Below are 25,967 nucleotides of genomic sequence, written 5' to 3' on the forward strand. Positions count from 1 at the left end.
TATGTTTCCCCGCCCTTGTTCTCTGTTTCGCTTCGTCTAAATCTGCCCTTCTTATTCCAAAATATATTCACCCAGAGAGACAGACGGCTCATTTTTACTTCTTTCAACAGAAACAGCTCCGCCTTCAAGATGCCAAGGCGGTGGAAGAGAAGGCAGCTAAGATCAAAGAGTGGGTGATGCTGAAGTTGTCAGAGGTAAATCTGTGTGTGCGTCAGCTGTAAAGGCTCCTAAAACACAGATAAGAAAGACACGGAAATCTGGAAGATAAGTTAAAGTATTTAATGTGGTTGCTGGTTTATCTGAGAACATGTTTGTGCTTCAGTTTGAGGTAGAGAATGCAGCATTAAGAGAAACCAACAAACAACAGGAGGCTCAGATTTTGGAGCTTCAAAAACAAATACAAGGTACAAGCTTTTGGAACTTTGTTGGAACATGTTAACATGCAAGTTATTTATGCAGGTTAAAACTCCTAAATGCCTGCTACTAGCAAATACAGATTTATCAATGCTAATACATTGTAAGCACACGCTGCAGTATGCGCATGACTGTTTGCTGCTTTTGCAGCCTTTGAGCAGAAGTGCAAGGGTGGAGCTGGAGCCCTGTGTAGGCCAGGTGAAGCCCAGCGTCTTAGCAGCCTGACGTTCGGCTGCTTTCAGGTGAGAGGGAAGAACCCGCAGGTCCTGACTGGACCAGCGCCGTCCCAGAAGACCCTGAGCACACAGGGGGAGACAGACGCCAGGGACAAAACGGGTAAGTCCCCACACAGTCACGCAGCTATGGATAATGAAAACAGCATCTGTGAGTGGTTAGATGGGACTCTGGGGCAGAGCTGGACACAGGATGGTAACTATCTGAGTGAGGTCATAGTCATGCTGTATTAAGGAAAGTATTTGCCACTGGAGTATTTTATGGGCTATTTGGAGACTTTTAATAATAATAATAATGTGTGATAGTTATATAACATAATAACATCACTGATAGTTAGAGTAAGAATGTGAAGAAACAATATAGTTAAACTGTGAGATACTAAGATTCTTCAGTCATAATTGTGCAGATCTATTTAATGTGGTGCTGGAATTGTATTAACATTGTTTGCCAAACTGGTTTTAGTGTGTTAGAAAGCCAACACTCACTAATTAGCTATAAACACACAGCATAGCAGAGGCTGATGAGAACAAGAATTGGTTCTCCTAGTGTTTGGTCATAAACCAAGTATTGTAGAGGAAGAGCTGAAAGCTTTAGTCAAAACAAAGCATTTACTAGATGGTGTTCCTGGGCACAAAGGTCCAGAAAAACACCCTGAAGAGGGGCTAAAAGTGGGTTGAAGAGCTGGAGTTAATGTACTGCTGCTCAGTGATCAGTGATGTGTGTCAGGTGGGTCAGAACGGAACCTGGAGGGAAGCCACAGGAAAGGCATTCACACATAGGGGAGGATTTACTAACTGGGGGGAGTTTGTGTGATGCCGCAATTGCAGATTTGCACGAATGGGGTTGGAAAGTTCTGCAGGTGATCTACAAAAAATGGTCTAACTTACAGACAAAGATACAGCCAGTACATTACAATAATAACCAGACTTCTAACAAGCTGCTGTGGTGCAGAGCATTAGTAAATCTGGCCCGTGAACACACTTATTATTGCAGACCTCATTAAATATGTATTTAGATTCACTTTCAGATCCCGCAAGTCAGCCATAATATAAAATGCGGTCAATAAAAATACTTTTTAAAGCGCCTTGCAGTGTTTTTGAGTTTTACATTGAAATGTCTGTCAAAATGTAGTTAATGAGACTCCAGAAGATCAGAAGTGTCTTAAGATTAATATCTGAGTCTTTCAATATATAATACTCACTTTAACTAATACACAGCATTACAGGGCAAACAGGAAAAGGATGAGTCAGGATCTGACAGTAAATGATTATTCCTGTGCTTTTGCACACTGCACTGGTCAGATGCAACACAGATGTCAGGTTTGCATGGTGAATGCTGCCTCCACCCGAGCTGTCAGATGTATTTCTGTTTGTAACATTAGCACTAGCGTAGATTTGCAAATTCACCAGAAAATAAATGAGGGAGAGAAATTAGATCAGAGAGAGGGGGCAACTATCCCAGAGGAACAAATCCTTCAATTAACTTATTTAATTTGAATTATTTAACTTTCTTTCCTTTTTTTGAAATACATAGTTCACTTAAATTGTAATCTGTAATCTAGAAAGATCTCAAATGCTTCGTCTTTAGTGCTCCACCAGCTGTGAAATTATTACACATTTTTATGCTTTCTTTGGCAGATAAAAGTAGTAAGAAGACATCCTCATCAGTGACAGATGGTGAAGTCCATAAACCGAGCCAAACTGGACTGCTGTGTTCTCCGCTAGAGGATGACGGTGCACCTGAAAGCTCTGTTAGCAATGCATCTGGACCCGAGTCCCGCCGCGTATTGTCTGTGCTCTCCAGTGCTGCATCAGTGGAGGAAGAAGTATGTGAGAGCAGAAGCGGAGCGTGTGTTCTGGAGTTCAGCCGGCCCAGCAGTGAGACCTACCTGACAGCTTCAGACGACAGCAGCTCTCTGTTTGACGATGACATGCAGCGTACAGAGCGCCCCAGCTTTAGCCTGCTGGAGCCATCAGATGGAACACTAGCAGGGTGTAAGAATGACGAGGAGGAGGGACGCACGGTTAAGTTGGAGGATTGCACCTCTGAGGAGCTCAACAAACGATTCCAGTCACAGAGACTTGACTCCTCATCATCTTCCAGTGAACCTAACACTCCCAGCCCCATCCTCACACCAGCTCTCACCCCTAAACGGCCCAACCTGCCCCAGGATCCAAAAGACAACCCCGCCTCACCCAAACAGCCCCGTCTGAGGACTCCTACGGGGTTCGGGTTGATGAACGTGTCTCTGGCCAAGAAACACCTAAGCCAGCCGTCAATCAGCAGTGAGGCAGCACATGGCCAAACGCGTAATGCACTCAGCATGCTGCGCCCCCTCCAGCCTCAGGAAACTGATGTTGATGCACAGCAGGAGGTTGGAATGGAAACAGGCAAAGCCACAGTTCCCGAAATCCTTCCCGGCTCACAAGCAGCAACCACCGTGCCATCCGCACCAAATTCATCAGAACCTGGGACAGAGATGGGCTCAGAGAGGTCAGACTGTGATAGCACCACACCTGGCAGCAAACCTCCTACTCCACCTTTACACAGGCTCCCCTCCTGGGTAAGACTGCCCTTCATGTTAGGCACACCAAGTTGTGTTTTTTTTTTAATTGCAAATTTGGCACTGGCAACAAATTCGAAAACAAATTCCCAATGTTCAGCTAAGTATGAATAAAGAAATCAAATATGTTTCTTACAGCAATCAATCCTTAATACATTGGAAAGCTGCTAATGTTTTAGGCAATTTGTTTATTTTTTTACAGAATTTGTTTTTCCTGGATAAAGGAAACAATATTTTGCACTACTGTGAAACACAAATAGTCCTTCATGAAGTCCTTCATGTGAAACATTACAATTTTAACCACATATTTTCTTCTAAGTGTTGGACTAAGTACAGGAACTTCTCCATGTTTGTAATTCTGTTGTTTACACTGCCATCTGCTGTAAATGTGAGTAAACAGAAAAGTTTCAAATAGATAAATTCAGTGATTAGAATTAGAAAGCTGTCTTAGCAATGGGGCGGATAACAGGGTTTAAACAGAAAATTAACTGAAGCCCAAAGTGAATAAATAGTAAAAAATATCCAGTCAAAATAAATAATAGTAAATTAATGGACATAAAATGAAACAAAAAGTTAAATTAGCATACTGAATTGGTAAAATTGTTAGCTAAATTGCTAGCTTTAACAGCTACAATGCTAAACAAAAAGCTATTAAGTATTAGCTAATGTACGGCTAACGGCTAAAGTACTAAGCTTAAAGTAGTAACAGTTGAAATTTTTATGTAAAAATAACTTAAAAGCACTGAAGTCGCTAAAGATTTAAAAAATGTATTAAATTTAAATGCAAATTAAAGTAATGGGCAGGTTGTTGAGCTACTTGCTACTTCTTGGCTAAACAACTGAGAGTCAGTTTAAAGGTAAGATGAGCTCTTGCTCATATTATTAACCAGGAGTTGCCTTCATATACTGAAGGTAGATGATATACAAAAATAAATATAGTGTATGCAGTTACAGCTTTTAAATGTTATTATCTAATGGCAGGCTTGGTTTTAAAATTGACTAATGACATGGCACATTTTCTTTTCAGGAAAGTCGTATATATGCTGTTGCTAAATCAGGAATCAGACTGTCTGACACTTCATGCACAGACCTGTCTAACAAAGGTAAGAGAGTGGGTAAAAAACAGGTCTCCCTACTTAGTTGACAGCTTAGTCTGCTGTAGTGGTTTCTAATAAACAAACTGTACTTTGTGTCCTAGACCCATCCCTTCAGTCTTCCTATCCAGCCTTTGTAATGTACACATCACTCATCTATAAAAACATGACTACACCAGTTTACACTACTCTGAAGGGGGTAAGTATAAGAGTACAAGGCCATGTTTAATTGTAACACCTGTACATTCCCCCACTATCTATTTGATCACTTGTGAACTTGAAAAGAAAATGCTTTTTTGTTTATAGTTAACAGCAATTGTGTCACCAAAGTGGATTTTAATATCTAGTATATGGCTCTGAGTGTGTGCCATTTTCAAATTGCAGAAAGCTACTCTGCTGAGCAGCAGTCCCTTCTCAGATGAGTCATCAAGCTCTGAGGAGTCATCTAGTTCAGGAGACGAGGACGGCTCCCTGTGCAGCTCCCACACCTCCTCCAGCTCCAGAAAAGACAGCAGCCCAGGCAGCCCACGCTCTCTCAAGAGAGGTACAAACAACCACTGCATATAAAAGATGGACATAGCCTCTAGTTTTGCATTGTGACCTTACCCATTTTAAGTTTTTTATACCCCTGGTACTAGATAAGATACTAGAGATGGCACGATACCACTTTTTATGTCCGATACAGATATCATAAATTTGGATATCTGCCGATACCGATATAAATCCGATATAGTGTATTTTGTAATCAATAAAATGTTTTTTTAAAATATCTTGCTGCATTGTGTATAAGTTCATACTCAAGTTTAAAGAACAAAACAAAACTAAAGCTATTCTGTTATATCTGTATGCAAAAAATACACTGCACCCAAAATATTTCATAGTTCAGCAACACTGATCAATCTAATAGACATAAACCTGCACCATCCTCCCTATTCTGGTATTTTAAAGAGAACTTAGAGGAAATATTAAACAACCCAGCTAATAGGGTTGCCAACTCCCAGCAAAAAAAATAGGGAACCACCCCCCACCCTCCGCCTCGTGATGCTTAATCGACGTAATCGACTGTAATTTAATGCAAGTGTAAAAAAAAAAAATGCACAGAAATCAATCATTTTTCTACAGTAATTAAATAGATTCAATATCTTTATTCAACAGAATTGCAGACTGCACAGATGGTACCTTCCCAAAGGAAAAAGTACTATAGCTTACCAGGGTATATATTAGACAATAATGGACTTCTATACATACCAGCTGTCAGCTACGTAGAAAAAGATCCTGGTGTAGAAAGTAATATTAAATACATTCTAACAACAGCTGATCAAGCTTAAACGTGCTGCTGTTGTTTATCCGCTGGTTTCCTCTTTCTGGCGCAAAGTGGGCGATAAACAAACAAGAGAGACGGACTCGCGACAGAAAAGCCAATCAGCTGATCATTGATCAGTTTCACAATTGAAGTAGCAACAGGAGAGGGAGGGGGAGAGAAGAGGCAGTCGCTCCCAGCTTTCACTGGGAATGCTTTACAAACATTCAGAGATGATCTTACACACTTGCTTTACTTCCCTGGGATAGCTCTCTCAGAGATTAAATGCCGGTTTGGAAGCAGGTAGCGAGGCTCCAAAAGCTCAACCAGACTGCCAACAGGTCTCGCACGCCACAGCCGCTCTATCATGAGACGCATACTCCTCCGACGTGCTACGGTTATGAGCTGGGTTACGCTATATCGCAAGTTTTGTGAGGTGCTTTTGTGATATTGAATGGATCGGATTATATTTTTTATTTCTCTCCGATATCCAATCCAGTAATTTAGGTCAGTATCGGACCGATACGTAATTTTGGATCGGTCCAACTCTAAACCATACACTGTGTAAGAGCATCACACAGATCTATATTAGTACCATACTCTGTATCTCATTGTACAACTGTATAGTAACAATAAAGGCATTCTATTCTATTCTATTCTATTCTACTAATTAAAATACTTAAATTTCACTCACCAAATTAGACCACTTAAGGTCAGCTGCCATTTTTTGAATTGTTAGTACACTTGTCAGGTTCAGTCGTTAAGAGAAACATAATAGTTTTTAAACCCAGATAATTATGTTATCCTGTTAAATTGGTACCATCTGTTATAACGTTACAGACAGGCAGGACTAATAACATTTGCTGCACACTAATGCTGCAGTTTTATTATTAGCCATAGCTCCTAGCTACTAACTCATTTATAACTAAATAGCTAATGTGGCTATCGTTGACACAGTCAGTGGTTCTGCATGTTTAATTTGACACAACCCTCCCGGAGAGCACTAGCTTGTGAACCACAGGCTAAATTTGTAGCTATTGGCTAACTGCTTATAGCTAAATAGTTTTTAGTATCAGTTAGTATTTGAGAATTGATTTTAAGACTGATATCTGTGGGGATGGACTCATTTTTGGAGCTAGTCTCATGTGGCTATCACAGGACCTGGAGATTTAAGAAGCTTTTTTGTTTAATTCTTCACCTCCAAAGACTGACTTTCTCTGTTTTTCATGTGTGAACTTACTGTCCTCAAGCTGTGTCCGTGGCGTCGATGACATCAGAGTGTGACTATGCCATCCCTCCTGATGCTTACTCCACTGACACGGAGTGCTCGGAACCTGAGCAGAAACTGCCCAAAACCTGCTGTTCGCCCAGTGACAACGGCAAGAGTGTTAGTGACAGCTCAACACTTTGGTCCACTGTTGTTAGTTTCCATGCTTTAAACAATGCTGACTGGTTAAGTTACATCATTTGAAGCTAATTTTAATAAGCAAACTACAACTGAAGTCTTTGAGGTAACTCTAAGATTAGAAATTGATGCGACCGCATTACTGAAGTACCTCTACCTTCAAAAGCTATTTGAGTAGTGACTTTGTTTTTTCTGCTCACAGCATGATGACATCATGTTTTTGAACCTAAGGCTCATTAGCCAACATTTAGTTAATTTCTCAGGTCTGTTTCATTAGCGGTTCTCTTTGGTGCTGCATAAAACTGAACAGTGTCACAACCTTTAGGAGCCAATGGAGAAGTCAGGCTATTTGCTGAAAATGGTCAAAACCTGGAAGAAGACCTGGAAGAGACGCTGGTTTGTCCTCAAAGATGGAGAGCTGCTCTACTATAAGTCACCGGTATGTTGGTTTCAACAACAAAAGCTACTTTTGGCTTCTCCGCATGGAGAATGGAAACGGGCGGTCTTCCTGTCCCAATCACTTCATCTACTTTTTCTGGATTTGAAACGTTTTTGTTTTTTCCTTTGTTGAGACTCGTGGCCAACAGGTTAACAAGATTAGGATTTCTGATTCTTCCACAGAGCGATGTGATCAGGAAACCTCAGGGTCAGATCAAGGTCAGCGCCACCAGCAGCATCGCCCGTGGCGAGGGCAAGCAGATTCTCCAGGTATTCAGTCTTCGATGAACGGCCACAATCATCTAACATTTCTAGATCTTTTAAATCCTTTCCTTCACATTTTCACGTCCACCTGGGCTTTTATTTATCCTTGTGTGTAGATAGTAACAGGAAAGCGCGTTTACTACCTGAAGGCGGACTCTCCTAACCTGCTCGAGGAGTGGCTTCGGGTCCTGCAGAGCGTGCTGAGGCTGAAAGCCGCCAGTCCTCTCTTCACTCAGCCGGATATTCGCCCTGGCATGAAGGGACTACTCATCAAGGTCCCTGCATCAAAGTTTAATCATTTTCTAATAGCACAGAGAAAATGGAACAATATTTCACAAAATTCTGTGTTTTACGCTCCGATTTGTACTTCCTCTGCTGCAGGTGAAACACGGCTACTCTAAGCGGGTTTGGTGTGCTCTGATCGGCAAAACGTTGTACTACTTTCGCAGCCAAGAGGACAAGGTGTGCATCTGTAGAAATACATCTGTAGCCTTTGTCAGGAGCAGGTGATCAATTCAAAACTGACCTGAGCTGTTACTTGTGACTGAACGTGGAGCGCACGTCTGCTTTTGTTTCCAGTTCCCGCTGGGTCAGATTAAGCTGTGGGAGGCTCGGGTGGAGGAGGTGGACAGGTCAAGAGATTCAGATGACGACCTAAAGGCATGCGGGCGAGGCCTACAGCCGGCACCCTTCACCGTTGCCATCCACCCACAGGAGCAAGGACCCACTTACTTGCTTATTGAATCCTGCCATGAAAAGGTCAGCGCGGGACTGAAAGGTTGAACTTTTCTGTTCTGTAAGGCAGGCAGACCCGTGTATCTTCTGACCATGGCGTTTAAGCTCATGTGTACAGTCATTTTTCTGTACTGCAACAAATCTGCTCTGAGACTGAGAGCAGCTCCATGAGAGGGGCTTCCTGTATTTTACTTGAAGCTAAAAACCAATCCAGTCAATTTTAAACTACAAACTGATGATTATGCATAATTATGTTTCCTGTTGTGATTTTGTCTCTGGGATCATTGTGTAGGAGTCGTGGCTGTACCATCTGTCTGTGGCAGCAGGCACTACGGTGGGCAAAGTTGGCACTGAATTCGAACAACTGGTGGGAAAACTCTTCCAGCTGGATGGAGATCCAAGTGAGTACAAACGATTTTGTCTTGTGTTGTGTTTTATAGTTTTGTTTTACTTGATGCAGATTTTTTCATACTTTCTCTCATCCACAGATAATTTTATTGCGACTTAAAATGTCTTATGTCACAGTGTTTTACTGACCACAAACTGTGTCCTGCACACGTTTTACTGCATGTGAACATATTATTTTATTGGGCATCTATTTGGTCGTCAAAATGGTGCACGTACAGTTACCTCTAGGGACATTAAATAGCCCTGCAGTGTACACTGAGGGTACGTTTTATTTGTAGGGACAGAAATTAACTGTAGCTCGGGAATTTCTTAAGTAGAAGCAAAGATTGTTTTTCTTTCAACAGTGTTTTATTTTTCAAAGTCATTCAGTAACAGCTCGACAACTACAGCCTCACTTTGGAGTCTGCAGTTAGAGAGACTTATGTGAAATACAGTAGGATTTGTTGTCCTCTGCACAGAGTTGTAGTTGAATTTAAGCACAGTGAGCATTTTTTTTGTCAAGAGACTATAATTAGACAGAAAACAAAGCAAAAATTCTTAAAATATTTATTTTTGTGCTTAGTTTTTGCTCGTTTTTGTTTTTCTTATTAATGCAGGGACGTTATTTGTCAGGTCACGTTTACAGCAGTGCAGTAATAAAGCTCAATAATAAAAATGCATGCACCACTGTCTGTTATTGGAGGTTGTTTTGACAAATTTGACTCAGCTTAGTTCAGTTTTGGAAGTACACAACATTGTTTCTTTCATTTTTATTTTAGTTGCTATTCCTTCCGTCTTTTACTCTTATGACCCACTCTCCTACCTACCTTTCAGACTCTCAGATTTGGAGACATCCCATGTTGTGTTTCAGCAAAGAAGCCTTATCATTTCCTCTCACCACCCTGCCCTCACAAGCTCTGCAGACAGAGGCAGTGAAACTCTTCAAGGTACCACAAACCTCCACATGTTCGAATAAAAAATGTAGTCACTGAATGTTTCTTCTATCAAATAACTAATTATATCAAAAATATTTTCTCTCTTTTAAACTCTCTCCATCACCTCTCAGACTTGTCAGCTCTTCATTAACGTGGCCATCGATGCTCCGGCCATCGACTACCACGTCTCCCTGGCCCAGAGTGCCCTGCAGGTGTGCCTGGCCCACCCCGAGCTTCAGAATGAGTTTTTCTGCCAACTCATCAAGCAGACCCGCAAGAGGCAGCCACACGGCCATCCGGGACCCTTGCAGGTTTGCGTTCTCACCACACAGTGGCAGCAGCAGTATGCATTGTTAAGTGGAAAGGCTGGCAAAAAAGGCGTGGTATCATCAGGGTTCACTGACCTAACAAATATCAAAACTGCCTAGAAAGGAGATCTTTTAGTATCTATTACTATACGGGTCAATTTTAGAAAAGTGCCGACATAAGAGAGGCAAGACTCTTCTTGCCTCTCTTATGTCGGCATGAAAACCTGTCACTCTGTGGTAATCTTCCATAGCCAGTAACCAGAAATACTGTCAGAGGGCAGAAAGAACAGCAGATTCCAGCGTGTGCTGATGTCTCATTCAGCTAAAAACCAAAACACTGTGTCACAGCACGATCATCCCTGTACATGAATGAACTCAGTGTAGCTGATTAACAGGAACCAGTATGGCCACTTGTTTTATGCTTTATACGAAACAAGGAAACAGTGCAGTCTTAAGTCTGTCAGCTGTGGTCGTGCATAGAAATTCACCGAGTCATGCATGTGACAGTTTGTTAAAGATGTGGTGACTGAGTGTTTGCACGTCGCTCTCCAGGGCTGGCAGTTTCTAGCCTTGTGTGTGGGACTGTTTCTGCCACAGCACCTTTTCCTCTGGCTGCTCCAGATCCACCTCAAAAGACATGCAGATGCCAGGTGAGAAAACACAGGGGCCCTGAAAACTGACACAACGAAACAAAGCACAAAATACAGCCAGTGTACTGTGTATGTACCATCTGGATAGATATGCTCTTTGCACTCGAGCACTTCTTTACCTCCTTCCCAGGAATACTGTATAATAAATCAGCTTGAATACAGTTATAATATTTTGGGATTGAAAGACCGAGTTATTTCATAAGCACATATTTATTCTCTTTCTCTTTTATTTTACTGATGGCTGTTTTCATTTCCTTTGCTTTGAGATCTGAGTTGCTTTCAGGGAATTTTGGCTATAAAAATGTTCACGTATCTGTAACTAAAGAGTGGCTACATTTTGTCCTCAGGACAGAGGTGGGTAAGTATACCATCTACTGCCAGCGCTCCATGGAGCGGACACAGCAGAAGGGCGAGAGACAGGCCAGGCCTTCCCGTATGGAGATTCTTTCGATTCTTCTGAGGAATCCCTATCATCACTCCCTGCCCTTCAGTGTGCCCGTGCACTTCCTCAACAATACATACCAGGTATAATAGTCACTCACTACACAGAAAAAACAACGATCAACGGCTGCCTGCCTCCAGTCCTAACAGTTTAATGATGTATGTGGCAGTTTGAGCACCGCTATTTTTCAACTGACAGTAAAACAATACCATATACACCATTTTAAATCACATGCTGTGAGTCATGTGACCCAGTTAAACGGATTTACAGTTGTGCAGGATTATGGTATATGTTTGAAAGCCATTCGACCTTTGCCTCGGCTCTTTAATAAACCGTAACAGAGTCACTTCTGTAATGTTTTCTTGCACTAGATGATAGCCCAACCCCACTGACAGATACTCTGCTGAGGGGTGTTTATACAAGGATCCACTGCTTTTCTACCTTTAACCTCATAAAATCATGCTACTGAGTATCACTTTTCCAGAACTATGTTCTTTATGGTTGGTTAGTGTCCAATGTGAGACTTTCCCTGTTCACTTTTCCTTTTTTTGCTTTTCTATAAAGAGCTATGTACACATTAAGGCATTTAGGTCATATTCTACACAGACCTGTGTACATCTAAATCCTCAAATATCCACTTTATTGCGGTTACAAGAAGTGCCGAATTGTCCAAAATGTCAAGTTTTTTGTGATGCAATAAACAGGAACCAGTGCCCTAAATGTTAAACCGGAGCCATACATGAACTGTGGCTCTGTTTGTGGTTGTTGTTGTTGTTGATATCGGCTTGTTTTTTGTGCTGATTTGCATGTTTTTCCTAGCTTAAACGATGGTTGAGTGAAACTATCATCGCTCTCTTCGCTTCACTGCTCCACCCAGTATCAAGCTAACCTTGCATCTCTCCCCTGGGTGTGTGTGTTTCCCTTTGCTACCTGCTTCCTGGCTGTCCCCGCCTATACATACTGGAAGTGATGAGATCATTACCTTTACATGTATTAACAGTTCAGGACTCAAAAACAAACAAAGCTATGAAACCTGTTTTGTGTCTGTTTGTAATCGATGTCAAGCTTATTGTGTGAGAGAATAAAGTAAAGGCAAAACATAAATACCCTGTATTATATAAAGTTCGTTTCAAGATATTTTTAATTTTAATTACATTTTAAGATTTTTTAATTTGACAGCTTTGATAATTATTTGTTATCGTTATGACCCCGCTGCTCCCTTCATTTTGAGGTTAACCATGGAGTATCCACCCTAACGTCCAGAGCTTCACGATCCTCTCAGAATGAAACAGAGCAGCTTTCTTTAACCCTAAACTTTTAGCGCCTCATTTTATTTATTCGCAATGATCACCCCTTCCAAAAAAAGGCAAATTCTGCCGTATCTGCTGTGGATATCTTATTTGTATTACCCCAGAGTAAAAATTTGCATTTCTTGCTACTAGTTTGTTTAAACATGTTTAACTACTCCATGTCCATGTTGATTGCTGTGTTATATGGACTATGAAAACTTTTCTGCCCAAAATGCTGGCTCATTTAATTCCATACATTTTTATTGCATAAGTACAATGTTACATTTAAAGGGATCTGATCAAATGAAATTAACTTGGTTGGTATAAATTCAGTTTATACCAAGGACATTTTTTAAAAGTCTTTTAATAAATAAACATTTGATCTTATCTGTTTATTGAGGGTGAAAAATCTCTTTTTGAGTGTAACCTATAATTATTGCTGGCGAGACTATGTAAATATATATTCCAGAACTTTCCAAGCCAGCATATAAAATCTATGTTAGATTATACTTTTGTGTGCTTTGTTATGTGCCTGTATTAGTAAAGGAAAGCTTGCACTGAAGTCATGCTGCACGTGATTAGTGCAACTTTGACGTTACTGACGTTGATGTTGGATATTTCATTATTCATTGAATAACCAGGCAAATATAAATTATTCATGATATTCATCCATAATATGTAATGTATAATGTTAACAGAACAGAAGATCAAAGACCAATTGTCTTGTGTTTTTCTGTCTGTGAAGTTTATTTCTGTATCGGCACTAATAACGCGGCACAGTCAATCATCAGCGGGAAGAGAAAAATCTGTTCAAACCGTCGCTGTGACAGGAAGTAGATGCATTTTCACACATGCGCACAACAATTCATCTTTCCATATCAGCCAGTCATAACACCTGTTAAACATTAACAGGTTACCTGAGTCAGTGTCGATATATCACAGTTTCTGTAAACAGCATTTAAAGTTTAACACCATGCAGATGTTTTGGGTCAGAAATCTTGTTCTTTTGAGCTGAAGCTTGACCCGGATTTATTTTGAAAACTCTGAAGAATCATTGCACACTCAGATTAGATTATTGCGTCTTCCACTTATACATTTAATTCCTTGTTCACCTACACCTTGTACTGTAGGTGGTGAGCTTTGACGCCTCAACAACGGTGGACGAGTTCCAGTGTCGTCTCAACCAGGACACCGGCATGAGGAAAACGGGACTTTCTGGCTTCAGCTTGTACACCGATGACCCCACTGGACGGTCGCTGGAACACTGTCTGCAAGGAGGCCTGAAGGTGCGCCTTTTAGTCATGCGGTGATTACTTTAGGAAGATTGAAAAATCTGCGTTTTCCCACACAAAGGTGTCTCGTCTCATGTGCAGATTTGTGACATTATCTCCAAATGGGAGCAGGCTTCCAAGGAGCATCACACCGGCAAGTCGGAAAACACCAGGACTGTCCGCCTCACCTACAAGAACAGGTAGCGTCCAAACATCAGGTTCAACAGTTCAGTGTTGAAGTAATGCTCATTGGGATAAAAGAGTTTGTTAGCTATTCTGCTTATTGAGGGTCACTAAAGGTTACAGCTGGGTGAGACACACCATGGATGCCAAGTGGTCACACGTTGCATAAAAGCTTTTGTAAAGCTTGAGTCTGTGTCCTGTTTAGCAAGTTTGAGAAAAAAGGACGAATGCAAAACAAAACATTGAAATAAAATATGCTGCATTGATTTCAACCCCTTTTATTTCAGTCTGTCTGTTGCAGTTCAGTCTTAAATAATTAGAATTCTTGATTATATTTGATGGCATCGCTCTTCACTGTAAATTAAACTAGATGGCGGATCAGAGGCAGACTGCATATGAAGATCAGGATTTGTTGTCACCACACAAAGAGACTGGAGTTACTGCCTGGATTACATGTTTCTCTCAGGAGGATTTATCGCCCGGTCGCTTTGTCCTCATATCAGTTCTCTTTAACTTTTCCTCTCCATCTTCAGACTTTACTTCTCTCTCCAAGTGAGGGGGGAGTCAGAGAGGGAGAGGTTACTGCTGGCATATCAGACCAATGAAGCCATCGTAGCCGGACACTTTCCTGTCAACAAGGAGCTGGCTCTGGAAATGGCCGCACTGCTCGCACAGGTCTGATATCAAGTGATTTTTCTTTTAACTCACTTCTTGCGTTTCATATCTCTTTCACAGCGTGTGTAATGTGGCCTGGCTTTATGCAGTGGTTCATGTGTAACTCAGGCCCTGGTCTAAAAACAGTGATATCTGCCACATTTTTCAGCATTTTTTAATGTAATTTATAGCTGAATAATGCCACATATGTCGTATCCACTCCTGGATTAAAGTGAGACACAGAGCGTGAAGAATTTCTGAATACTTACTGCTTGCACTGCGTGTTTGTGTACAGGTGGAATTTGGAGATTTTGAGCGTCCCTTCTCCACCTCTGGATCGGCCCAGACTAAGTCTAATCAGAACCTGAAGCAGGTGTTGGACAGATTCTACCCCAAACATTACCGCAGGAGCACATCTGAGGAGCAGCTCAGGTACCAGACACAAAACACACCCTGAGAAACAGTGGCTTTAAATCTGAACTCACGTCCTACTTTGTAGTGCATGCACATTATCTGTTTATGCTTTTATAGTCTTTTATTACACCTATAACATCAAGGTTTCCACCCCAGAAAGCAGCTTTGTGACTGCTTGTGTTTTATTTTTCTTTCATCATACAGTACCTGTCTTTGTGTTCTCAAGTCTTTAATGGTCAAAAAGAGACTTACAAAACTGTAAATGCTTTAAAAGCAAACTCTATTTTGTCCTCGGCTTTCCCTCAGACAACTGCTACAGCGTCTCTCTGCCCGCTGGGCTTCACTCAGGGGTCGAAGTTCACCAGAGTGCGTCAGGATCTACCTGACCGTAGCCAGGAAGTGGCCGTTCTTTGGTGCCCGACTGTTTGAAGCAGAGGTGAGCATGTGTGAGCAGTAATCTGTTTGTAAATAAAGTTTATCTTATCATCTCAGATACTGAATATATGTTACAAATTACAAAGAAGTAGCATGAATGGAGGCCAACATTTAAACTAAATAAACTGTCAGTGTGCTTCAAAGAAAAGAAAAGAAAAAAGTAGGGGACAAAAACTTGAAATAGGTTTCTTTGCATTGTTTCCCACTACAGTGTCAACAGTATCTGACAGAGTGAGTGCTGCAGTTTTTCGACACATCGTGAAAACATGCTCGTAACTAACCTCACCCTCTGTTCTCTCTGCTTTAGTCCATCACGCCCTCTCCGGACCCTGGTGTTCGTGTTTGGCTGGCTGTACATGAAGATGGTGTCAGCGTTCTGGAGCACAACTCCATCGTGAGCAGCTTTGTGCAACACAGTCTCAGAAACCTGCATAGGAAAGATTTCTCTGCTTTGCTGCCGTGATTTCAGATTAACAGTTACTTAGTCGTCATGTGTTTCTTCAAACTCCAGAAGTAAACATTTGCATACGGTGTAAAATCACTTTTAAGTATCATAATGTAAAGCACAGAGCGTTACATCGTTTTTGATGTCATTGTTGTTTCTTTAATCTTAAAACTGAGGCCCAGAATTCAGTTTTTACATTTCACATCCTATTTTTTAATCGAATTCTGTTACTACAATTTATTTTTGTGTCTGGTACTCAGAAACTGCTGGTGTGCTACTCCTACAAGAACCTGATGACATTTGGAGGCTGCAAGCAGGACTTTATGCTGGTGATGGGTCAGAACGTCGGCACTAACGCCAGCAAAGACAAACCTACAGAGAAACATCTGTTTGCTATGGACCCCTCCAAGGTCAGTGAGAGGGCCAGAGGGCGACAGTCCAGGCGGCCAAGCAGAGTTTGTATTCTTAAAATGGATGGCACATTTGTTGTCGTAGTAAAAGTTAAAACTGTGTCACACTGCTGCCTTTCATTCCACTCATTCTATCTGAGTATGTGTCAGTACATGTTGCAAAACAACAGGACAAGTTAGACAATTAACTCCTGCCTGACTCTTGGTTACGTGTAATGAGTGGAGTCGACCAAAGTGAAACAGAACGTAACAGATTTCTCTGGGAAATTAAAGGCACGACACAAAGAAATAACAGAGACATTATGTAAAAGATGTTCGTCTAATTCTTTGTGAATCCTTCAGGTGAGTGTTTTTGGTGTTAGCTATGTTGTTAATCACAAAATGTGTGAGTTTAGTGTTTTTTTTAAGAATGCCTTTATTAGTTTTTAACATCCATCCATTTCTTGCACTTAGCCAAAGGTTGTGGGGAGGGTGTCATGGGAAGAGAGGCAGGACACACCCTGGATAGGTCTATACTATTGCAGGCCTAACACAGAGTGAGACAGACAACCGTGCGTGCTCACATCCACACCAACACCCAATTTAGAATCATCAGTTAACACTACATTCATGTCTGTGGTCATTTGTGGGAGGACGCTGGGGCGATCGTGGCTCAAGAGTTGGGAGTTCGCCTTGTAATTGGAAGGTTGCCGGTTCGAGCCCCGGCTTGGACAGTCTCGGTCGTTGTGTCCTTGGGCAAGACACTTCACCCGTTGCCTACTGGTGGTGGTCAGAGGGCCCAGTGGCGCCAGTGTCCGGCAGCCTCGCCTCTGTCAGTGCGCCCCAGGGTGGCTGTGGCTACAATGTAGCTTGCCGTGAATGTGTGTGTGAATGGGTGGATAACGCTTTGGGGTCCTTAGGGACTAGTAAAGCGCTATATAAATACAGGCCATTTACCTGTAGAGGCAGAACACGCAGGCTCCACACAGCCTGCCGGTGGATTTGAACCCAGGGTCTTTTTACTGTAAACCAACAGTGCTAACCACTGTTCCTCTATTCTCCAGTTCTCTATAGAAAAAGGGAAGAAAACAAACTGTTGAACTTCACAGAAAATCACAGCAGAACAAATACTGCATGATTCAAACAAGTTCATCTGTTTTACCTTCTTTTAAAGCTAAAGCTGTGTCTTATCCATTGAGTAACATTTGGTCTTTTTAATTTAAAACAGTGCTACTGTCTTTTTGACATTAAAAAAAACAGAGGTTCGTTCATGTCTATACTACATTCTTTGGATACAGACAAAATAAAAATGTCTTGGGTAAATGTTTCATGAATGTCACTTTGGTGCTGGAGTTAGCTTCATGTTTGAATCTTTTACGCTGACAATTTGGCTCAAATCCTTTAGCCGCTGTGCATTTCTTACCACGTTATGAACAAATGCAAACTTGGCACTAGATAATGTATTTATAGAGAAGACCTGAAACCCACACCTAGGGCTACAAACAAACTTACTTCATCTATCTGAGGTCACAGATCAGGGTTGTTTTCCTTCCAGTCGACTTCTCTCTGCAAACAGAGGACTTTCCCTCCTGCAGATTCTGCACTGGCTTCACTTATTAGATGCAAAGACCATGTCCATCTTTTATATATAGTCTATGAGATGTACAAAAACTGGAATGCATCTCTGTTTTTGTTTTGTCCACAGATCAGGGAGATCACGCTCCTTATTTTCAGTTACATCAACAGCGCACATCAGCAGAAGGCCGCCGCCCACCACCTCTCTGCTCCGGCCCTGATGGTGGCCCAGCCCGTAAGCCTGAAGAGCAAAGAGTTGAGGAGCAAATCCCCACCAGCTCTGGGACGCCCCAGCAAGGCCCCCACTCTGCTGTGATGGCGCAAAGACTTACACCCTGGTCTTAATTTACATTAGAAATGTAGGATCTTTAGCTGCATGGTTTCATCTGCGCACTTAAGCCCAGCTAAATTCTAATAAGTGGAACGGTTACCCCTTCGTGACGAGCCGGGCGCTAACAAAAACGTATCTGTTGAGTGCAGTTTAATATCGCAGACCAGCTGAGGTAGCAGCAATTTGCAGGTATCACCATGTAGCGCCTTGGTACCTTCCTCAGAGAACACTTGATGAGATCTGTGGCTCAAACTGGAGCTAAAGGCTTTATACAAAGGTACAATGGGGCCAAGAAGCACTAAGAGGCTTTGCTTAACATTTTTTGTGTCCCTAATGATTGTGTTGCTTTCATTTTGTCACTCCAAGGAGAAAAATCAACAGTATTTATTGACAGACTGAGCAAATGTTCTGAAACGTCTCTATCAATCAGTGTTACCTGGTACATTTCTGTGTGCATTCAGTTAATTTTTGTATTCCTGTCTTTAGAACGTAATGCACAGTGCAGAGGAGGTAATGATCACTTGTTATTAAAAAAAAATCCTTTAAAGAGGGCGCCTGTTGTTTCCTGCCTTCCTGTAGGGCAGAGTGGCCCCAGCAGGAAGTGAAACTCTTAGTGTTAAAGTGATGCATAATGATGAAAGCGAGAGGCAATAACAGGTAACCAGATGGAAGTGGAGCACAGCTGTTTAAAATGTGTTTAAACCACCTCATCTGGGGCTGTGTGCTCCTTTTTGCAGTAGATGTGAGGAAAAGAACTGTGGACTTGGTGGGTTGTGTTGTTGTAAAGGAACCAGATTGTCCTCTTTGTGCTCCTGGTTACTGAACAGCCAGGAGAGTGGTAAAACTTTAATCATGTACAAATACATAAGGCCTTTCTGGTGAGGTCAGTGGATTGAATCAGCAGGAGGTTTCGACTCAGAATGTTACTTGACAGCTTTCGTGGAAGTATGGAAAAGTGTGCTGTTTCTTTATGACACACATTCCTCTATACTGAGTCCGTTGCACAGTTCGGTGGCCATCTGCTACAACTGCCCCACTTTAGGTATTAACATATAAAATCTTAGGTATTATTTTTTTTAAAAACCTCCTTGTTTAGCTGTTATGAAGTCAAAATTTGGCATTTTAACACTTTTGTATCCAGCCTCAAGTGGCCATGTGAGGAACTGCACTTTCCATTGGCTTCATTTTATTCTGCCCAGAAGGTTCCAGTCCAGTCTAATCATTCATCATAAACTTTCCACCTCCACACACACACACACACACAGAAAAATCCTCGGTTCATGTCAGGGACAATATTGAAGGTAAATGAAAACTGTGCTGTGAGCAGGTCAAACTGGAAGACAGTGATGAAACACCACTGCCCATTTTTCCAGTAAACAATATGGTGAGTAAACATTCACAACGGAGCCTTGATGGCTGTCAAGTCTGAATGAGAAAGCAGTTTTAATTGAAAATGTGTGGATAATAAAAAAAAATCACACACACTAATGGCTAAGGGGTCTTTTTTTAAGGAAAATTCAGCAGTGTGAACTCAGCTCTAAGAAATGTGTATTTCTTAAAAAGTATGTAAAAAGAAGGTGAGAAGATGTAGGAAATGTGTTTTTAGCATGTTGTTGAAAACATCCGTTGGTCACTGAACAGAGATTCCAGAGAACTGTAACGTTTTTCTTTGTTTGCTGGTGTGACAGAACACGAAACCGAATCTGATATAAACCTGAAGACAAACTGGAAAGGCATGACAGTTTAATGTAAGGTACTCCTAGTATTATCTTGATCCGGTATACAGTGAGAATAATCAGGCTCTATTTATTTGTGACATGGAATACATGTATCTAAATCCTGGAAATCCTGTGTGCTGGAAATTAAAGTTTGCTTGAGCCACGGGTGTAAATCCCAGACAGTCATATAAAAATCCTCACCCTGTAGGAAACTGTATAAATCTATAGTAAGCTTTAAATTCGCCCCACTGAAGCAAACTGAAAACCGACATGTCGGTACCTGCAACAGGTGCCTCACAGCGAGCGGCACACCTTCATTCCTGCAGTCTTTCACAGAATCGAGGGGTGGGGGAGGGTAAAAGGAGAGAAGCTATATGATACCTAACCTGGCTGAACAAGTTAGAGATCTGCTTTTGTGCTCCTGTTGCTATGGAGCTAGAGAGAGGGGGCGGGGCTCACAGGAGGGTGCTGGGTGAGGCCAGAGGGAACTAAGGTAGAGCAGGTGACTGATACTGTGCTTTATGTGGGGACTGAGGTTAAAAGAAAGTAAGTCAACTGCTGATGTTGAAAACAGAATGCAAATGCATACAATAAACAGGAAGGTATACTTCTTTAGGTCAGTATTCTTTCAAATGTGCTCCAAGCTTCAGGAAGGCTCCACACTGAAAAAGTGTAAACAAGCACGGCCTCCTCGAGTGCTAGTTTCACAGACCACAGCTGTACAGAACCAACCACATACTTCTTGCAATACAAACATGTTGCAACAGGAAACCAGGCGGTTTATTTATGTATTCAGATTGATAGATAATGCCAACTTCAGTTTGTTTGATGAGACGATGTCTGCCATTTTAGTCCACTTGGACTTTGGCCCTTTCACCTGACTCAGTCAATCATTCCTGCCCTAACATTTTAAACCGAGGGCAGTCTCAGTACAAGCATATGCATGCATTCGTGAGTGAGATGGAACCTGTCCGACAGGTTCAACACGTCACCAAACGACTCCTGAGCGCAGCTAGAAATGCCTACCTATAATAAAAGGTTGTCCGTCTCACCTGAGGCAGTGTGACACACAAAAACAAGTCCTTTCCATCTTGGCCATAGTGGCACAAAACTGCTAAGAGCTGTGAGTTTTGCTTAACATACAAAAGCCTACTGCAAAGCACATTCACATGATTCCTGCCACACCCGTGCAGTAGCTGATCTCCAGCAGACCTGCCCCCTGTAAACAAAGTGCCTGTTACGAACAACGACTATCGGAGCAGCCATCTTCCCAGACAACGGAGGCTTTACACTTCTAAGGAAATACACCAAAAAATGTCTGAGAGGTGGAGTATCGAGGAAGGGGGGGAGAATAATTAAAAACCCACACAACTTTAAATCAGCTTCGATCATCTCATCATGTTCAGCAGTTTTCAGAGTAGTTTCCTCCATCTTGTTCCCATCCCCCACATTTAGTCTGGTAACAGTGGAAAAATACAGCCAAAACATCAAGAAACCTGCTTCAGTGTCTTTTAAAGCATGTTTTATTAAAAACAATCCAAACAAACACAATAGAAAGTAAGAAACTGTACACTCTATGATGTGGAATTTAAATTCTAATGTTAAAATGAGGCATGTCAGGCACACTTTAAAAAATGCACAGTACTTATATGGCATGTAGACCAGAGGGATGATGCTTTAAGACTTTACATGATTTATAAATAAATTGTAGCAGTAATGACACCCCAACAAAGAAAACAGAAAGGTGATTATTCATTTACAATCTGCAAGTCTCAAAAGATAAAAATGGCACGCTCCCACAGCGAAGAAAACAAAACAAGGTAATCCAAAAAAGCCGATTGTATGCGTCGACTCTTCACACTCTCTCTGCTTTACATTTGCTCCATCTCCCTTTGCTGAATTGGAGGAAAGAGCAGACACACACAAAAAGTTAATACAATGACCCTTTCTCTCAAAAGATAAATTTACCAACAGGTCGTTTATCTCACCTGAGTTTTTTTGTACTTCCTCTGTCGCTTCTGGAAAAAGAACTACAAACACAGAAGAAACCAAATTATGGCTTGAAGAACAAATGTTAAAACAACAAACGACACTTCTGACATGCAGATGCGCTCACCACAGCCAGCAGGCCAGCAATCACAGCCAGCACCACCACCACGATGACGGCGATGATCCCGCCTGTCAGGTGCTTCATGGTCATGGTCGGGGGCTCCTCGTCCACATAGTACACGATGATCTTCTCCATCATCAGAGTCTGCCCACCCACAGAAGCAGTAAAGTTTTTCTGCTCAGTAAACAGTGGCAGCGCCTTCACCTGCAGAAAGTCACATGAAATGATGAAGTTAGCCAGTGGGTCCATTATACAAAACGTGCACACACACAAACACACAGGTTGTACATACGTCTTTCTCCATGTAGTAGGCCATTCTGGACAGGTCACTGATGCGCTCTCCTTTTGGCTTAGTCACATCAACCACAATCATGCGAGCGTCTGGGTCATACTGTAGAATGACAGGATGTTAGTTAGCATGGCAGTGGTGCTTTTTGCTTTGTTCTAAATTACAAGCAGTTTTTTGTTGGACTGTCACTCACCTGAATCTCCTTCACCAGGCTGGAGTCAAGTTTGTAACGGCTGTTAAGTTCACTTGCAATAGCACTGTTTTAAAAAAGACATTAGGATGGTGAGATCTGGAAATGTCAGCCTCAGCATGTTTCTTAACTTTTAATAAGGGCTGAAGTGGACTTACGCCTTCAAATTGTCTTTATTCACGTTGGTGGGCCCCTCCTTGTGTGTCAGCTGAAGACGGACCCAGCTGGAAGAGGGAAAAATAAAATAAAGAAATGTTGAATACTTGAACTATTCATCCTCACAGCAATCCTTCACTATAGTGAAATCACTTACTTGGTCTCCACCAGCTTCTCACACTTGAGGGTCTGGTCTCCCTTGTCAGTCCGACGGACTCCAGCGCTGTTGACGCACCAGCACACATCTGTGTTGTTGCACTGCTTGGCCTTGAATTTGCCGTCATTCTCACATTCAGGGTCATAGATGCCATCGTTGTCCACAATGGCGGTCTCATGTTGCTTTCCTCCAATAGTGCGAGTGCTCAGGCCCCTTCTAGCTCTGTACATTTCAGCTTTCATCAAGAAGCACTTGGGGACCACTGAGGGGGGAACAAAGTGCACAGCATGAGCAGGCTGGAGTGTCAAACAGAGGACATGAAACAGGAAGGAGCCCCTTTACCACTTCTAAACTTACATGCTTTGCAGTCTATGGGCTGTTTTGTACCATTACCAATCAGAAGAGTACATGAACATGGGGATCCATCGCACATAGCCCACTTCATAGTGTCACATGTACCTAAAGAGAAAGGAAAAAAACAAACCCACCATACTAGCAGGTTATTAACAGGAACTCAAATATGTAACCACATTACTATACTGTGACTTCCCGAGGCTTAACACACACACACACACAAAGCTGGAATACAATAGAAAGATGAATCTTTGGTATGACAGTGTTTGAAAAGATTTAGTCTTTTGTCTTCCTTATAGCTCGAAACGGAGACGTTAAATCGTACAGGTAGACCGGCAGGTTTGCCTGGGCGTTGGTTTCTCCCCACAGAGCGGAACAAACCTTCCCAACCCCCACCCACCTGAACTAGCTAGTGTTACATTAAAAACAGATTTTTGGTCCAACTCTGGCGGCTAATTACATTATTTTAACAAATAAAACAAGCAAAACTACATCTCATAGAAAGATAATGTATCTATGTCTTAAATAAAGCTGGTTCAAACTTTAAAAATGTTTGTTTTTGCGAAAACTTCCATCAAATCTACGTCAAAATGAACTGTGCGATTTTTCAGCCGGATACAATTTTATATCAAATTTAAACTACTTACAGCTCTGAGCCGAGGCTCCGACCGCGAGAGCGGCGAGAACAGCAAAAATCCACATTTTCATGATCAAACAAAAAAAGTCTTCGTCTGTCCGCTTCCTATGCGTCCGTCTCCCGCAGAGGTCAAAGACCGAGTGAAGAATGCCCTCGACGCGCCCAACAAGGCTCCTTTTCTCGGCGCAGGTGTGTCCCGGTCAAACCTGTTTTAGAGAGGAACTAAAGCGCGCGCACTCACAGGTGAGACGAGGAACCGAACGAGCGCGAGCACACGCTTAAAAGTTGAATTCAAATTCAAAGCAGAGCTTATCCTGGATTATATTCCGTTTGGTAGTTGTTGCACACCTGATGGAGGAAGGACCTGAGCAGTAAAATTTATAAGAGAATTACTCTCATGACGTCAGGCTAATTTGCATAGGCGGCGCAGTGCGGAGTGGGGAGGGGGCGGGGGAAACGCACCTATATCCGGTATGACCATATTTGCCCTCTCTGTCTCTGTTGAGATATTTTCATTTTCAAATCATAAATAAATTTAACGTTTACCCTTGTGACGTCATCGTCTTGTTATATTTATCAAAAATTATCTGAAACTGGTTTAAAATTTGGTTGAATTCATCTTTAAATACCTTTAAATGCCTATGTAACCATCGGCTTTTATTGTTTTGGGTTCACTAACACAGAAAGGAGTCCGTTAGGAACTGCAGGGAACTGGTTATTAAGGTGTTTTCCCCTCTTTTCCCCTGTTTTCCGTGTTGATATTTTCCTGACGTGCTTGTTGAGTTTCGTGTAAAACATGTAGAAAAAGGCAAACTCTCCTAGGCTATAGAAGCCATGTCATGTGGTGTTGATTCATGTCATAAACCTTACTTTTAAACAAATAAAAGCGTTTATTATAATTATTATTCTCAACGTATTTTGTTGTAAGACCGCCATCATAATATTCCCGCAACATTTTGTGGCAGATAACTAGAAATCCCATGTTGCTACACTGAAACTACCTAATGGTGTAGTTTCACTTTAAAATACATAGTGTTGTTCATGCAGATGTTTTTCCTTGTTATGAATTGTGAAACACCGCGATGCGATGACATCATCAGCAGGTATCTAACAGAAACCGGAGAGGGAGAAAACATTTCTCAGGTGTTGTGAGTCACATTCTCACGGATGAGTCACAGCCTCGGGTCTCTGTCTGAGAGATACTCTCACCAGCTCTGCACAAATCCTTTCCTACCTGATCTAGCTGGGATCAAGTGGCATAAAGTGTTGTTTTAAAAGATTAAACTTTTAAGTTGGGGACAGTTCTTATTTGGGCTTCATGCACAGCGAACCAGACGAATGCTCTGCTGCCACCTATGGCACACAGTGTGCTTTTTGTGTTTTTCCTGACACACCTTTCTTTTTCATGAGCGTGTTTACAGATTGAGAATCTTTAACTGCCTCTTCTTCAGTCTGGACAGTTACCCGTTTAAAGAAGACAGTTGTTAAACACTTAAAACTTTAGCAGGGTTTTATATGTCACTCCAGAAACACGAAAGGAAACAAAGACACATATTGGAAAGAAATCGCTTCACTAGGAAAAACTGAAAAAATGTGTTGCATGTATTTCCCCATTAAAAAACACGCCCTATTCTTTTTGTATACCATAAACAAAGTGCTTTCTTTATATTTTTTAGACATAAATATTGTCTACAAGCAGATACTTGTGATTAAATGTACAAAATTTGGTGGTAAGGAACAAAAGGTCTGCTTTTAGTGTGATCGCTAGTGTCCGAGCCAATCTGACAAGGCCGAGAAGGTAAACAGTTTTTCAAAAGTCTAATGGATATCATGCATTAAATTCAAAATGATATAGATCTTTATTTCAATTAGTAGCTTTTTTAATTCATCTGCATACAAAAGCCGTGCCTATATGAAACAGGAAGTTGTAGCCCATAACTACTAAGTACACAGAAAGGTCAGGCGAACACCAAATGGGTTTCCAGATTTGTCATGAGAACAACATATTAAATCTTTGGAACTAAATGTAACAAGAAAGTGTGATGTCTGTCTGTTTAAAGACACCAGATCGTATCTGCAAGTGGTGTAAGTCTTTCATATCGTGCACCAAAGTTATTATAGTTTACTAAAACTAAACTGGAAACTACATGAAGCAAACCTCCACCGACACAGCTCACTCACTGGTATTTATTTTGAAGGCA

The 25,967-nt window shown here is 41.7% G+C and overlaps 2 protein-coding genes across 4 annotated transcripts in view; one reads left to right on the forward strand and one right to left on the reverse strand.

Annotated features, from left to right (window-relative positions):
• plekhh2 (pleckstrin homology domain containing, family H (with MyTH4 domain) member 2) overlaps nucleotides 1-19,229 on the forward strand; it is a 39,100-nt gene extending 19,871 nt beyond the window's left edge. For all 3 annotated transcript variants that reach the window (XM_086258355.1, XM_086258356.1, XM_086258358.1), the window contains 26 exons: nucleotides 111-194; nucleotides 323-404; nucleotides 565-750; nucleotides 2,286-3,211; nucleotides 4,239-4,314; nucleotides 4,410-4,504; nucleotides 4,690-4,849; nucleotides 6,856-6,992; nucleotides 7,336-7,449; nucleotides 7,632-7,718; nucleotides 7,829-7,987; nucleotides 8,094-8,174; nucleotides 8,292-8,471; nucleotides 8,740-8,848; nucleotides 9,669-9,781; nucleotides 9,901-10,080; nucleotides 10,630-10,727; nucleotides 11,075-11,252; nucleotides 13,589-13,744; nucleotides 13,832-13,929; nucleotides 14,446-14,587; nucleotides 14,862-14,998; nucleotides 15,287-15,416; nucleotides 15,723-15,809; nucleotides 16,121-16,270; nucleotides 17,955-19,229. In XM_086258355.1, coding sequence (XP_086114481.1) covers nucleotides 111-194; nucleotides 323-404; nucleotides 565-750; nucleotides 2,286-3,211; nucleotides 4,239-4,314; nucleotides 4,410-4,504; nucleotides 4,690-4,849; nucleotides 6,856-6,992; nucleotides 7,336-7,449; nucleotides 7,632-7,718; nucleotides 7,829-7,987; nucleotides 8,094-8,174; nucleotides 8,292-8,471; nucleotides 8,740-8,848; nucleotides 9,669-9,781; nucleotides 9,901-10,080; nucleotides 10,630-10,727; nucleotides 11,075-11,252; nucleotides 13,589-13,744; nucleotides 13,832-13,929; nucleotides 14,446-14,587; nucleotides 14,862-14,998; nucleotides 15,287-15,416; nucleotides 15,723-15,809; nucleotides 16,121-16,270; nucleotides 17,955-18,140 — 4,131 coding nt within the window. In that variant the 3' untranslated portion in view covers nucleotides 18,141-19,229. The remainder of the gene's footprint in view (nucleotides 1-110; nucleotides 195-322; nucleotides 405-564; nucleotides 751-2,285; nucleotides 3,212-4,238; nucleotides 4,315-4,409; nucleotides 4,505-4,689; nucleotides 4,850-6,855; nucleotides 6,993-7,335; nucleotides 7,450-7,631; nucleotides 7,719-7,828; nucleotides 7,988-8,093; nucleotides 8,175-8,291; nucleotides 8,472-8,739; nucleotides 8,849-9,668; nucleotides 9,782-9,900; nucleotides 10,081-10,629; nucleotides 10,728-11,074; nucleotides 11,253-13,588; nucleotides 13,745-13,831; nucleotides 13,930-14,445; nucleotides 14,588-14,861; nucleotides 14,999-15,286; nucleotides 15,417-15,722; nucleotides 15,810-16,120; nucleotides 16,271-17,954) is intronic.
• Nucleotides 19,230-21,378: 2,149 nt separating this feature from the next.
• On the reverse strand, nucleotides 21,379-24,133 carry LOC147315503 (tumor-associated calcium signal transducer 2-like). Its single transcript, XM_086258359.1, has 9 exons — nucleotides 23,777-24,133; nucleotides 23,133-23,234; nucleotides 22,776-23,037; nucleotides 22,621-22,686; nucleotides 22,466-22,529; nucleotides 22,276-22,374; nucleotides 21,990-22,187; nucleotides 21,862-21,903; nucleotides 21,379-21,768 (listed from the first exon to the last, which is right to left on the reverse strand). The coding sequence occupies exons 1-9, from the start codon at nucleotides 23,835-23,837 to the stop codon at nucleotides 21,745-21,747; spliced, it is 918 nt and encodes a 305-aa protein (XP_086114485.1). The 5' UTR covers nucleotides 23,838-24,133; the 3' UTR covers nucleotides 21,379-21,744.
• Nucleotides 24,134-25,967: the final 1,834 nt, after the last annotated feature.

Source organism: Aulonocara sp. 'chitande type north' Nkhata Bay, linkage group LG13 (genome assembly GCF_057382095.1).
Source record: "Aulonocara sp. 'chitande type north' Nkhata Bay isolate Kocher_YH1m ecotype deep benthic linkage group LG13, A_spYH_male_GT1.1, whole genome shotgun sequence".
In the NCBI taxonomy this organism is placed as follows: Eukaryota; Metazoa; Chordata; class Actinopteri; order Cichliformes; family Cichlidae; genus Aulonocara; species Aulonocara sp. 'chitande type north' Nkhata Bay.

Coding starts and splice junctions, on each gene's coding strand:
- LOC147315503 (XM_086258359.1), bottom strand. CDS start 23,837: ATGAAAATGTGGATTTTTGCTGTTCTCGCCGCTCTCGCGGTCGGAGCC. Junction 21,904..21,989: donor TTGCTGGCCTGCTGGCTGTG/GTGAGCGCATCT, acceptor CTGTGTTTGTAG/TTCTTTTTCCAGAAGCGACA. Junction 21,769..21,861: donor GGAAGTACAAAAAAACTCAG/GTGAGATAAACG, acceptor CCTCCAATTCAG/CAAAGGGAGATGGAGCAAAT.